General features: G+C 34.6%; 2 protein-coding genes across 5 annotated transcripts; one reads left to right on the top strand and one right to left on the bottom strand.

Moving 5' to 3' along the window:
* The first annotated feature begins 285 nt into the window (after window positions 1-285).
* LOC131638374 (acyl-CoA-binding domain-containing protein 6-like) lies at window positions 286-5,690 on the top strand. 4 transcript variants are annotated; one of them, XM_058908935.1, is made up of 17 exons: window positions 286-363; window positions 847-906; window positions 991-1,072; window positions 1,164-1,322; window positions 1,750-1,827; window positions 1,955-2,059; window positions 2,343-2,409; window positions 2,498-2,559; window positions 2,821-2,960; window positions 3,108-3,234; window positions 3,321-3,435; window positions 3,599-3,687; window positions 3,846-3,929; window positions 4,027-4,362; window positions 4,464-4,979; window positions 5,058-5,117; window positions 5,228-5,690. In XM_058908935.1, exons 2-17 carry the CDS (start codon window positions 869-871, stop codon window positions 5,306-5,308), a joined length of 2,139 nt encoding a protein of 712 aa, XP_058764918.1. In that variant the 5' UTR covers window positions 286-363; window positions 847-868; the 3' UTR covers window positions 5,309-5,690. The 4 variants fall into 4 exon arrangements, 3 of the variants coding, with proteins under 3 accessions (XP_058764918.1, XP_058764916.1, XP_058764917.1); XM_058908933.1 differs by lacking the exon at window positions 286-363 and adding an exon at window positions 370-696; XM_058908934.1 differs by lacking the exon at window positions 286-363 and adding an exon at window positions 370-738.
* An 18-nt stretch (window positions 5,691-5,708) lies between these two features.
* LOC131638375 (anaphase-promoting complex subunit 7) lies at window positions 5,709-12,236 on the bottom strand. The gene is made up of 18 exons (XM_058908936.1): window positions 12,059-12,236; window positions 11,850-11,918; window positions 11,684-11,734; window positions 11,022-11,156; window positions 10,831-10,893; window positions 10,135-10,250; window positions 9,663-9,747; window positions 9,376-9,435; window positions 8,448-8,493; window positions 8,087-8,160; window positions 7,894-7,944; window positions 7,588-7,788; window positions 7,457-7,501; window positions 7,262-7,355; window positions 7,040-7,185; window positions 6,723-6,952; window positions 6,371-6,431; window positions 5,709-6,207 (listed from the first exon to the last, which is right to left on the bottom strand). The coding sequence occupies exons 1-18, from the start codon at window positions 12,125-12,127 to the stop codon at window positions 6,121-6,123; spliced, it is 1,683 nt and encodes a 560-aa protein (XP_058764919.1). The 5' UTR covers window positions 12,128-12,236; the 3' UTR covers window positions 5,709-6,120.
* Window positions 12,237-14,223: the final 1,987 nt, after the last annotated feature.

Raw genomic sequence — 14,223 nt, 5'->3', positions numbered from 1 at the left:
GTCATTCATTTTGAGACATCATTTTATTCCAAATGATCACTCATTATGGGACATAAAGAGTACTATATTAACCATTGTCATTCACCACCATCATCTATCATTCTAACAACTATCAATCACCGCTCTGACAATCACCAATAGTTACTTTGACGAGAATTGTCTAACATTTATTTATTATTTAGAATCTTGCTAACTTGTACCCTTGGGGCACATGTTAGCATTTATCTATTGTTTTTAATATGAGTAACTTCTACCTAATTTTTGTTTTAGATAAATGTGCGCACCCTTTACTCTATTCATCACTCTCACTCGGTCACACTGCCCCTCTGACAAATGACTCAAGACACCTCCTGACCCGCGCATGTATGCATGCAGATCCCCCACACTGACACACCCACCAATGCACATGTAACCCCACACACACATGTACCTATCCCCTAACCTCTTCCTTCAGCTGATGCCCGTTGTGTTATTGTTGGGATTTTCAACCGAGATATCTCTTGTCGTCCCCAAACCCATTATTGCCCTTTACATTTCTCTCCTTTTTACTTTCCAACCTCTTCCTTATAACCAATTGACACCAAACACCGACATTTTACTCCGCGAGATTCCTTGTCACTAACTAACTAACACAATGTTGTTGTCTTGTTTTCTAACCATTTTGAGCCATGGTTGACTTCCAGTTTTCCAACCTTAGTAATATTCCTTTTTCTCCCCAAATCAAAACTAACAATCTTTGTGTGTAGTGTTCTGGGATTGTTTCTTTTTCTTCTTCTTCTTCTTCTTCACTAACTGTGATTTTTCAGGTTTTCTCTCTAATGTACTTGAACCTATCTCTGATTTCAGGTTTCAAGATTAAGTTCTAAAAATGTTTGGCTTCTCTCGCAAGCACAAGAAACTTGGAAGGTCAAGATTCATAAGTTTTTTCTCTTTCTTCACTAGTTTATTGATTGCTTGATGTCTGTGATTGATGTGTTATTGTTTTGATAGAGTGAAGAAGGTTCAGCTTTCTGACACTTCACAAGGAACTAGAACTCCTATTAGGCACCCTAAACGAAATGGAAACTCTAATGTGAGGTTTTTGTTCAGCTTCATTCTTTGTGTGAAATTGAATTTGAAACATACATTAATATTGTTATTAATAAGTTTTAAGCTTCTTTCAGGGTGACGGAGTTGCCGGGACTAGTGGTCATTCTTCTTCTGAGGAAATTGACTATCAAGTTTCATCTACTGCACCTGAGATAAGTAATTGTGCATCAGGTAGTTCAGAGAATTGGATGGTGTTGTCAATTGCAGGAGATAAGCCCGTTCCTAGATCCTATGTATGCAATTATATTTATATGATTCTTTTTGTTTTCATTGTATGTTTTGATTAACTAACTTATAGTATGTGTTAATCTATTGGTATAAACATTTATGAAACTGTTTGGAAGAACTTACAAAAACAACTTATGACGTTTCTATAACCAGTTTTTAACTTATTTTTGTAAGCTCTTTAGGATAGTTTTCGAAAAGACAACTTAACTTATAATTCATAAGATAGTAGTTTGACTTTGTATCATCTTTTATCATAGAAGGAACATATTCATAAGCACACTTGTATGATAAGCACTTAATTAAGTTGTTTGTCCAAATAGAGCTATTTGGAATATTATCCATACATAATAGGTCACTTTGTAGAAGTGTTGTGACTTATGAGTTGTTATGTCAAAGTACTGACTAATGAACTATTATTATTCATTGGAATAGCATGCAGCATGTGTCATTGAGAATAAGATGATTGCGGTTGGTGGTGAATCTGGGAATGGATTGTTAGATGACGTGCAGGTGAGTGAGGGAACATTTCTAATTTTGGAATTGGAAAATTTATGATTGAGAGATTGTTGTTTCTATATGAGCATTATTATTTGGTGGTTGGTTCATCACATCAACATACTATTCATTATATTGGCAGGTTCTAAATTTTGACACATTTTCATGGACCACAGTGTCCTCCAAGCTATACTTGTCACCAAGTAGTCTTCCGTTACAGATTCCAGCTTGCAAGGGTCATTGTTTGGTACATTTAAATATACGCATTTAGCTGTAATTGTCTGAATTCTGATATGTTTAATTCTTTTAAATTAAGTGACTTTGATAATGGCACAATGCTCTCATCGTAGACATGGAATAACATGTCTGTCAAGATGAAAAGTTCATGAACTTGTTCCCAATAACATGTCTGTAAATTGAGGCTGGTAGAGATGATTACTAATGCTACAAGTCAAATTTCATTCAGAATTGACGTTAGTTTTCCAATTTGTATATGATATTAAAATTTTGTGACCTTCAACTTTGACTAGGTTTCTTGGGGAAAAAAGGCACTCCTTATTGGAGGGAAAACAGACCCTGGAAGCGACAAAATTTCTGGTTCAACCCCATGTCATTTGCATATGTAATAGCAATGTCCTGATTCATGCTGTGGAGTTCTTCTAACTGTGCTTTTCGGATTTTGTAGTATGGGCGTTTGACACAGAGACCGAGTGCTGGTCACTCATGGAAGCAAAGGGAGACATACCGGTAGGAATATTCAAAGTGGAAATATCTGTTCTGTAGTGTAGACAGTTGGTCTTGGGGATTGTTTCTTTAGATTTGCATAATGCATGTGTTACGACATATCCTTTTTCGATTGCGGTTTGCATATCATGCCCTATCAGAATACTCAATATATGATAAATGTAGACAAATAAACTATTACATGGACTACCGATAAATCAGAATTTGATTTCGTCCACTGAAATCTCTTTAGGAAGTTCTGACCAAAGATTTTGTTCTTGGCAGACTGCTCGCAGTGGTCATACAATTGTTAGGGCTAACTCTACTTTGATATTGTTTGGGGGAGAAGATTGCAAAAAGAGGAAATTGAATGATCTACATATGTTTGATCTCAAGTCTTTGACATGGCTTCCACTTCATTGCACGTAAGTGTTTATGAATATATTTTTTATTATTTGTTTAGAAAAAGTCGGAAACTAAAAGTTAAGTTTTGATTTTGATGGAATTAGTATCTACTTAGAAAAACCTTATATGAATGTTTGCATATACCTGAAAGAGTATATTATTTGCAGGGGAACAGCACCTTCTCCGAGATGCAACCATGTCACATCTCTTTACAATGGTAAAATTCTTTTTGTATTTGGAGGAGTATCAAAATCTAGGACGTTGAATGACTTGTACTCTCTCGACTTTGAAACGGTGTGTGAGCTCTCCATATAGTCATATCATAACATTTCCAATATGCGAATTAAATATTCATTCATTGCATAATGAGCTGATTTCAGATGGCATGGTCAAGAATAAAGGTGCGTGGTTTCCATCCATCACCGAGAGCTGGTTGCTGTGGTGTTTTATGCGGCACAAAGTGGTATATTGCAGGTGGTGGAAGCAGGAAAAAACGTATGTTTTAATACAGCCACAAGAATTTGCTCATATCTCTCATTTCTTTATTTTTTTTCCTTTCAATACTAACTACAAGGAGGAATAGTGAAAATGATTGTATATATTAACATGCAAAGAACTTAGTCTCTGCAATTTATTCTATTCTATTCTATATTTGCAGGACATGGAGAAACTTTGATATATGATATTAAAAAAAGTGAATGGTTTCTAGAAATTGCATCACCTCCTTCTTCTATCACTACCAACAAGGTAAACATTATTTTATCTTTCTTTTCACGTATCATTCATCTATTGCTAGCCTCGAGCTGTTAATTGCACGTTTATGCACTCATTAACACTGAACAGTGATTTTCCTCAATGTATAAGATTATTTGAAAGCATACTTATGATTTCTGTTGTATTGGCAGGGATTTAGCTTGGTCCTTGTGCAGCACAAGGAAAATGACTTTCTTGTTGCATTTGGGGGATCCAAAAAAGAGGCATCAAATCAGGTTTAACAAATGTTTAAAGAACCTGTATGAGTATGAGTATGAGTTTTCTCTTAGTTGAACTTTTGGGTTTTAACCTTATTTTTCTTGGCTGTGACAGGTGGAAGTGTTGAAGACAGAAAAAAATGAATCTGCTTCCAGAAGACATCCAACTACCACCAAAGGTTCAGGATCTATACTTGAAAAACATTCATCATCCAGTCAACATAGAAATGACTCTTCCCAGCGTTTCATCGACTCTATTGTTAGACAAAATCTAATATCTGCAATTGAACATGGTTCTGAAAGGAAATCTCTGTCAGAAGCTCTGTCTGTACAAGATTCTGGTTCTATCTCTACCAACATCTCCCTTCACAGTCAATTTGATCCTGATTTAGAATTCAATGTAGATGATAGGGGTGACAAGCATTCCGAAGATGAAAGCTCTTTCCCTCGGGTAAAACAAAAGACTTTACTGTAATCTCTCTGTTTAATCATTTTTGCCTGATGAATAAATCACAATAGCATTTTTCTACCACCTTTCTGCATATACTTCAGGTGGCAGATCAAAGAACAAACCAAAATGACACCGGACATCAGATGAACACAAGAGAAGCCAAAATCAACATGGAGGAACAGGTTTTATTATCGGGAGATTTGATTCGAAGAAATCTAGGTTATGGAAATACCATGTTAGAAAGTGATCACGAGTCATTCCATGAAAACGTTAAATCAGGAACACTGTCTACTGCTTCAAATATATATAATTGTTATGAAACTAAATTGACCTCCCTAACAAGAAAATTTGGCATTCTGGAGGCACAATTGGCAGCTTCATTAGAATTCAAAGAAGCTGCTGAGAAAAATTTAGCATCCGCTTCTAAAAGCAAGCAAGAGATGGATAAAAAAATGACCGACGCACTAAAGGAAATTGAATTACTGAGAGAGAAGCTGGTTGGTGCAGAGTTAGCTCAAGAAGAGGCTAACAACCTATCTGACATTGTTCATTCTGACAATGTAAGGCTCGAACATGATGTGGCTTTCCTCAAGGCTATTTTAGATGATACACAAAAGGTATGTATGACTTTCCATTTTATGGTATTATTTGTATGCCTGCAAAATGCTAGTATTGACCGAGTAAACTCTTAGTAGGAATTGCAGTCTACAAGAGGAGTTCTTGCAGGAGAAAGAGCCAGGGCATTCCAGTTACAGGTACATTCTTAGATTGATTACAAATATTTGATTTTCTTGTCATAATGTTTGATGTTTTTACCTTACATTGGATTTATTAAACTCGGTTGCAATCGTTGTTGGCTGCATAGGTTGAAGTTTTTCACCTCAAACAGAGACTGCAGTCGATGGAAAATCGAGCCCCTACTCCGAGGAAACCTTTTCATGTGTAGTGAGGTGGCCCCAATGGTCAAATATAATTTCAGCAAACCAAAAATGAACAGACAAAGCACTTGTAAGGGAAGTGCATTTTGAGGATGGCATTGAAGACTTGGACATCCTCCAAATATGCAGTGTTACTGCATTATTACTGGAATTGTCCTTTGGTCACACAAATCAAATGTGACAAGATTGAGTCCACAGAGTTTCATTGAAACAGTTAAATAAATATTAGTTTATAGTTCATTGTTCTGTAACTGTAATCGAATCATGATGTATTTAATTTAACAATAGTAATCGATGTTTTGTAATGGTGCGTAATATTGAGTAATAAATTAACAACATTGTAAAACTAAAATACTAAAAGACAAAAAACAGGAATAATTATTTATAAGGATTATGCAACTAGGTTCAAAGCACAATTATTGAAATCATTATTATTTTTTTAGTTGAGTTATACAGAAGAAAGAGAGAACCTAATAAATGTTAAGAGTTCAATAAGCAATTGTTTTACAAGGCTGGAGAAAGAAAATTGTATGTATTTTTCACTGCAACTAAACTTGTGACCAAACATTGTTAATCATATATCTTACAGATACAACAGATACATAACCGTGCATTCCATATACATGCGGTTACCAGATGCAACAGTTCACAGTGATAAAACTCTTAGTTTTCTGATGTGAACTTTTGCGGTAGTAAGACAGTTTAACCTTCCTTCCTTAGAGGATGCCGAGGTGATTGTCATCAATCCTACTGCTAAGCCTATCTCAAAACATTATATACTATTTCAGGGGTGCTTTTCTCTTCGTTTGAATATCGATACTCACAGAAGTTCGGTCTCGTCTTGATCTCCATCACCATCTTCAACATCATTGTCTTCGTCTTCTTCAGGTGCATCAGGATCTACTCCCTGAACAGATGCAAAATCAAAAAATTGCCAATCAAATTTTAATGTTAGTCAATCAAATTTCACATGCGTCTATTTCAGACAAAAACTAAAATAATGTGTGATTGGAAGTTGAGAGAAATATGATTTTCCGAGTGTGAAAAGTGAATTAATATAAAGAGTAAACCTTCATTTGCTTTTCTAAACGCTCTAAACCCCGTTTTGCTGCTTCATTCTGGGGATTTAACCTGCCATTTAATATAAAAAATGTTAAGAAACATGAAAACATCATAAACATTAAGGCATATCACATGGATATTCTTAACTACAAGGATGGGATAAATTGTTAAATATGAAGAACTTTATTGCATAAAAGGACGAGAGAAAAGGTTTATTTCAATATGATCCAACACTGTCATGATATTATATTTTTGGGATATAAAGTCCAGGCTCCATGATGAAGCCAAATCAACCCAAATGATGCCAAACTAAAAAAATGCACCATGCCGTGACAGATGTTTACAGAATATGAGATCAACCTTAATGCAGCCTGATAATGCGACAAAGCCTCCGACAGCATATTAGTGGCAGCAAAAACTTGTGCTAATTTCACATGAAGAGAGTCATCAGCCCAGTCTTTAAGATATCGCTCAAGTAGAGACACGGCATCTCCATTTCGGCCCTCAATAACATGGAGTTCAGCCAATGCTAGTGCTGCTCCAAGATAACCAGGTTCCAGTCTTAATGCAGACTCATAGAATTTTTTAGCCTGTATGATGAATGCATTAAGTTTCACACATAAGAAAACTATGATAGTAGTTTATAGATACTAAATCTTAAAAAGTTGACAAGTGACCTTTTCTCTCCCACTCGAATTACTGGCATGCACATCACCGACTAATTTTAAAGCCTTTGCAGATTGAGGCATTGCTTTCATTGCCTCTCTAGAAGCATATAAAGCCTCTTTAATCTTAGAGAGCGCCAAATATGTATGAACCAAACCTGGAAAAATCAGATTGATGTCAAAATCTGTAAATTTTACAATTCCATAATTAGCATTTTCAAGTACAAAACAAACCTTGATATGTGCGTATATCAGGTCTCAATTCTTGGGCTCCTCTGAACGCGGACACGGCTGCTTCTGCTCGTTTCATTGTCAATAACAGATTTCCCTAAATAAACTCCACTTGTCAAATAAAATTCACAATACTTGCTTTGTCAAATTATAGTCAATAGACACCAATTTTGATTTAAACTAAAACAATTTTATTACCTTCATTATGTACCCTGGTATATGCCTCTCATCAATCCGAATGCTCTAATTACAAAATAGTCAGTCAATTGTAAGCAATTTTGTAAAAGATAAAATAGTTCAATTCATCCTCATCAAATAAAACTACCAACCTGCTCAGCATATGATAATGCTCTTTTCTCATCTTTCCTTTCCCATAAAACAGAAAGTGCCACAAAAACCTCTGGTCTTGCAGGATCAATATTCAATAAATCATGTACTAACTTGTTCAGCTTAGAATAATCAGACTTCAGCTTTAGAAGCATTGCATACTCATCCATGTATGTTACGACATATGGATCAATTGATCGAGCCTGTAATTGCCAAGTTACAAGTTTAAGCTCAGTAAACACATTCAAAGAAGCGGGACGGGAAGCAACAATTCAACTTATCAACATAATACACTATAGTCCCATTACCTTCTCAAAATTCATAATGGCCTCTTCATTCTTTCCAATAATAGCTTCAACCTTTATTTACAATATACATCAGAATTTACATTGTTAAATGAACAATTTGAGGACATTGTGTATAAAAAACCTACATATATTTTATCACAAAAAAACTACATATAATTGGGGAAACACTGTAATAATCAATGCAGCAATTCACCTTTGCAATCTCAAGTATTAAGTGTATATTATTGGGGAAACGCTGTAAAAGATCAGCAAATAATTCCAAGCCACCTGCCAGAATCAGAAACAGAGTAAAACTACATGTACCCGCACCATAGAAATAGTATGAGCTAATAAACTACAAAGTAGAATATTTTAATAAACAAGAAGGTGTCGCTGAAAAAATGAGTCACGTAAGCAATGTAGAGTAGGTCTTCTGATTTCATAAACTTAAGGTGTGAGAGAAATTGGTCTAAGGGCTATGCATCCCCATTGAACAGATATTTTAGCAATGACATCGTATACTACAACGCAAACATTGAATCATACAACCCCCCATAAACGATGTTAAATCTCACCTTTGTAATCATTTGAGGAGATGCAACACTGAGCTTCAACATAGCGCTAGCAAGAAAAAATAAAAAATTAATCAGAATTTGCCAAGTTTCAGGGCCCTCTTGGATATGGTGGTGTTTGTTTACACATATACAGGTCAATTGCAAAATAAATGGGCAGACGATATTAATTCTCAAAATAAAAAAAATAGTTGGATTTTATTATTAATGTTATTTGAAGATATTCTTTTGACCTAAGAAATGCACAAGAGGAAAATCAGGATAAACTTGTTAGAATATTATAAATATCTTATTATATCCTTTATATTAATTTAGAGTGAACCAATAATTAAAAATAAAAACAAACTCATTCCTGAAATTTTGGAAACTCAATAGTGGAAGAGATCAATAGTTCAGGAGGATCGAAACAAGCTCTAGATACTATCATTTTTTCAAAGAAATAAAAAGATAAAAGAAAACCCATCCTGAAAAATCGTAAGCTGTTTGATGCAGTTCAAGAATGATAGTTTATTTCTCCAATATATCATCTCATGCAAAAGCCCTTTGAACTTGAAGGCTTGAAGCAGACTGAAATTCAATTTATGCAAGCACAATGCGGGAGGCAAGGATCAAACTATCGACCATTAGGTTAAAGAGGCTACTATGTTAAGATTAATTCTCCTAAAAGCTCAAGTTTTAAGGTGTAGGCTTGCCACAAGTTTCATAATGTAGCTCAACAAAGAAAAGTACTTAGGAAGTCTACAAAATCAACAAATCAAATGGATCCCCTCACATCATGTCATGCATACAAAACCAAGAGTACCGCCCTCGAGGATTCCATGTGGCATATACACTATGCAGGCTAAGAATGGCGCTATTTATTAAGGTTATACATTACCGATTTATCATAACAAGCATAAATCTCTAAGTTGAATTACTATATACAACTTACTTGAAGCCAACGACTCGAGTCAATATGATCAAATGGAGCCCTCCCACTTCTATTTAGAGTCTGAAATGAAATGTTAATGCAACAATTATATTCTTGGAGCGCTTTCAAATTAAATAAAATGCATTCTTACAAACTGATCCAAAGTTCATGATAAAAAGTAATTAGTTATTAAAAAGAGCCCTACCCGCTAGCAGACCAACAACGGTTCATGCTGAGGGTGGCCAAGGGCTGAATCTCTAATTAGCTTCAGGTATGCAAAACAAAATAAAATGCTTTTATCAACAAACCTGAGGAAACAATGAAATTATGTCCTTTGCAGTAGATCCTAGTTCTGATAAAGCAGTGATAGCCTCAAGTATAAAAGGGCAATGTCTGGCAAAAAGAAAGACAATCCAATTTAAAACCCAGTAGCAAATTAATGATAGACCATAAGAAAGATGCATATTCGCATATAGGAAAGAATAGCTCAAAGCAAGTAAACAATTCCACAAGTACATAACACATTTAATAGAAATACGGCCACAAGTACTCAACAGGTCTGTAATTGATTTTAAAATATGTCTAGAACAGCCAAAAAGTAATGTTGCTGAATGAACAAACAATCAAAAACACGTGTTTCACAAACTAATGCTATCAGTTCATTTATAAGATTGCTAGTGGACATATTAGGACAAATATAAAACTATAAAATGAATCCATGACAGCTACTGGTGTCGTATCACGGGTTCATTCTACATATGACAAATGTATGTTACAAACCTTAGGCATTCTTTGTAAATCGCAACAGCAGCTCGACTATGTCTAGAAAATCGATATAGCTTTCCTAATAACAAATTCATCGGTAAAGTTCTAGCTTTGCTTGGAATTCCTTCCATCTGTGATGTGAATGTGAAACAAACAACTCATGAGAAATAAGAAAAATGAAAACAAACCAATAAAATAACACAAAATATTAGAACCTTTACTTGCCATTAAAAACTGCCAGTTAGAACTGACAAATTATACAGAATACAGCTATTTAAGGCCAACTATCTCCATAGATAATCCCCGTATACACAAGGAATCGGCATTCCTTCGCATCATAATATATCCATAGTTTTGAAAAACAGTTAATGCGTAAGCACTAAGCACTCTTGAATCCAAAGCCTATTTGGATCAACTTATTTGAGTTCATCTCCTGGCGTACATATTTGTGTAAGTGTTTTGAGATGCTTATCAAAATAGCTTATAGCATTTCTATAAGTTGTTTTCAGCCTATTTCCATAAGCTCTCCGTGATAGCTTATGAAAATAGCTTGTACAAAAACTGATTGATTTTACTTTGACTTTTGCTATAGAAATAGCTCATACATAAACACTTATATGAAAAGAACTTCTGTTCTAAGTGCTTAATTAAGTTGTTTATCAAAACAGGGGCCTAGTCTATGAAAAGGGGAGAGTAAGAGAAGAGACAAACCTCAACTAAAGCTGCTTTGTTCTCGTTTAGAAAACAATGACACGATGCAATTTTGAACTTCACCTGTTAAAGAGATTAGAGAATGAAAAGGAAAACATCATAAACAATCTGAAGAACAAGCAACCCCTTACAACCACATCAAAAGCCAAATCCAGTTATCATGAATCAGATAAACACAACACACATCTCACCTCATTTTCATTAATTACTGCTATATTGCAAGAATTTGGAGAAGAAGACCTATTTGACGATAATGAACTTCGAGCAGATGACATGTTCTGTTTGGGAATCATCTTGAAGTACTGTAAAGCTTGCTTATATGTATGCTGTTCAGAAACAGAAAAAAATCATAACCGATAAGACTTTAGCATTCTCAACAAAAATAAATTAATTAATTACTCATCACAGAAAAGTTTGAAGAAAACACAGTAAATACATAAGCAAATTGCAAAAGGACCTGTTTGAATTAGCATGTAAGTTTATCAACTAACATTTGCACTCAAACTATATGAGAGAGCTTACGGAAAAACCTTATGATATGTCTGTTGTTTTCAAGTTATTTCTGTAAGCTCTCTAGGAAAGCTTGTCAAAATGGCACATAGCTTTAAGGTTAACAATATCACAGACACGGCACCACAGTGACACCAGTAATAATCTAGATAAAAGAATAATCGGAACCTAATCACATGTATTGGTGTCATGCTAGTCACTAGACAAACCTTTATTCAGAGGAGTCGGTGCTAGACTATAAGTTGGTATGCTATAACTATAAGCCCTTAATTGAGCTATTTATCAAAAAAGTTCATGGTTTCCAGCTACATATTCAAAAGAAAGAGATAGCATAGTCTCTTACTATGGCTCTACGGTACTCCCTTTCACGGTAGAATGAATCACCAAGTAGCACCTGCACCAAAACAAACAAATAAATAAATGCCATAAGAACTTCAATGAACTTCTCATACATTGAAAATTCAAAAACTTGAAATAAAAAAAAAAAAAAAGGAGAACTTTGCAGATACCAAGCTCTCAGTTTTGAGATGAGGAGAGGATTCAGCATTTGCAGCAGGTGAAGAAACAAGAAAACAACCCTGTTATTCAAAACACAAACTTTCAATCAAACCCATTAAACTAAACTAAACATACAAATCAAAAAGCAACAATTTTTGGTGTAGATTCAAATTTCAAATACAAAAAGAAAAAAAGAGGGAAAGAAAAAAAAATAGGTTACGAGCATCTGAGCGGAGCTGTAGAGTCCATTCTCGAGAAGAGAAGCGATTTGATCCTTCGGAACTTCCATTGTTGTTCTTTCTGGAATCAGCTTTCACTCTCAAATTCAAAGGGATTCAATTTGATTGGATGCAAATAGTAACAAGAACAAAGGGTTTTTTCAATTTGAATTTGAATTGGGTTTTCTCAAAAATTAAAATAAATGAATTGGATTAATATGCTCTTTTTTATTCGTTTTAAAAATATTTTCAATATATTCATTATTTTTAACTAAAATATTTTTAATAATTTTTTAATCAACAATAAATATTAAATATTGAGTATTAATAAAATTAATATTTACATTAACATTTAAATCTATATAATGTACTACGTCGTGGATTTAGACAATGTTTTAAAATTTGGACTAATTAGAGATGTTGAATCAATTAGGTCGTGAACTGGAATGTATGACGAATTAGAAATGTTAAAGGACCAAATACGAAATTGTCTTGGTCAAAATCAATGTGATCTGACCGTTTAAGCTGTCAAATCAATAAATCGATGGATTTGTTTGAGCTGGAGGGTTACATTTTGTTATTAATACATTTTGCAAGGAGTAAAAAAAAAAAACAAAATTGAAACAACATCTCCCTTATATCTCAACTCAAAATAAATCTATCATATAAAAAAGTTGGTGTTATTTAAATATCTTAATTGCCCTTTTTATCAATAATCCTCCACGTGGCTATGCTTATCATTAAGCATTACTATTTCCTTTGTTTCAATGTTAATAAAGTTCTTTAATAAATAAAATCTCTTTTAAAACTAAGTCAAACCAACTATTTCTATTTATAAGCAAGGTGGTTACTATTTCTCCTTCACAGGTATTCCCACACTCATCCCCCAAGATCAATTCTTTCTCCATGTCTCATTCCTCCCCTATTGGTTTCATTCTACAACCTCCCATGCTTAAACCTTATAAAAAAACCTAACATTCACCCCAAACACTTTTTCCTCTCTGTATCTTTATTGCACTCTTGCGGCAACATCTTCTATCTTTTGGATATGGCTAAACCTTTGGAGAGAATCTGCGACATCAGTGACAATAAAGAGCTATGGAAGGTGGCGGTCAGGGTGCACCATAAGTGGACGGTTGTTTCCAACAACAAGGAGCACTTTGAGATGATATTCATAGACAAAGACGTAGGTTTCGTAACTCTTTGTTATTGTGTTTACTTGAATTGTGAGTTTTGGTTGTTTGTGTTATATGGTATTCTACGTTGCACCGTTTTGATAATGTTGGTTTTTGTTATTTTGTCGTTTCTGGTTTTTATTACTTTATCATTTCGTGTGTTACTGACTTTGGTGTGCACCACAGGGTGATGATATTCATGTGGTTGTGACAACTTCACAGATGGATGCGTTCTATGACAAATTATTGGTGGACCATACTTACACTGTGTCCAACTTCAAAGTTCAGCCTAATGTGTTGACATTCAAACCGTCGTCACACAAGTTTATGGTGAAGTTTACCGGAGGAACATCCGTTTGTGACGATGATATACACGAAATACCACCCAAACCAATAAAGTTTACGAGTTTATCAGATATCATCACCGGAAGATTTGTCAAAGATGCCCTGATAGATAACTGAGTTTCTTTGTTCATATTTTGTTCATGTTTTGCTTACACCTTTGTGGCTGATGTGTTGTTGTACTCTTGAATACCTTATATCAATTTTGGCAGACGTCATTGGAATGGTTGATAGCATTAGATTTTCACAAGCACAATCAGGGGCGAAAAAACAACAAGTTAATTTAGTGCAATGTGACCTCAGGTATATTTACTCCCAACCAACACTATCACTTGATTGTAAATTGACTTCAGGTTTCATGCATCAATATCATGTGCTCTTTGTATAGCAACAACACTGTCAACTGCACTCTTTGGGAGTCGTATGCCGACCAATTCATCAAGTTTACTTAGGATCGGGTCAATGCAGCTGGTCCAACAGTGGTTTGCTTCAATATGCAAAAGTGAAGGAAGACGATTATTTATGTTTATATTAAAATGCCCATGCTTTTAACTGCTCACACTTATGCCTAATCATTAATGTAGGGAAGTTTTCGTTGTCCGTCACAAACACCTACAATGTTACCATGCTTTACCTCAATACTGATTTTC

Source organism: Vicia villosa, unplaced genomic scaffold (assembly GCF_029867415.1).
Source record: "Vicia villosa cultivar HV-30 ecotype Madison, WI unplaced genomic scaffold, Vvil1.0 ctg.002294F_1_1, whole genome shotgun sequence".
In the NCBI taxonomy this organism is placed as follows: Eukaryota; Viridiplantae; Streptophyta; class Magnoliopsida; order Fabales; family Fabaceae; genus Vicia; species Vicia villosa.
This window is presented reverse-complemented; position numbering and strand designations above follow the sequence as displayed.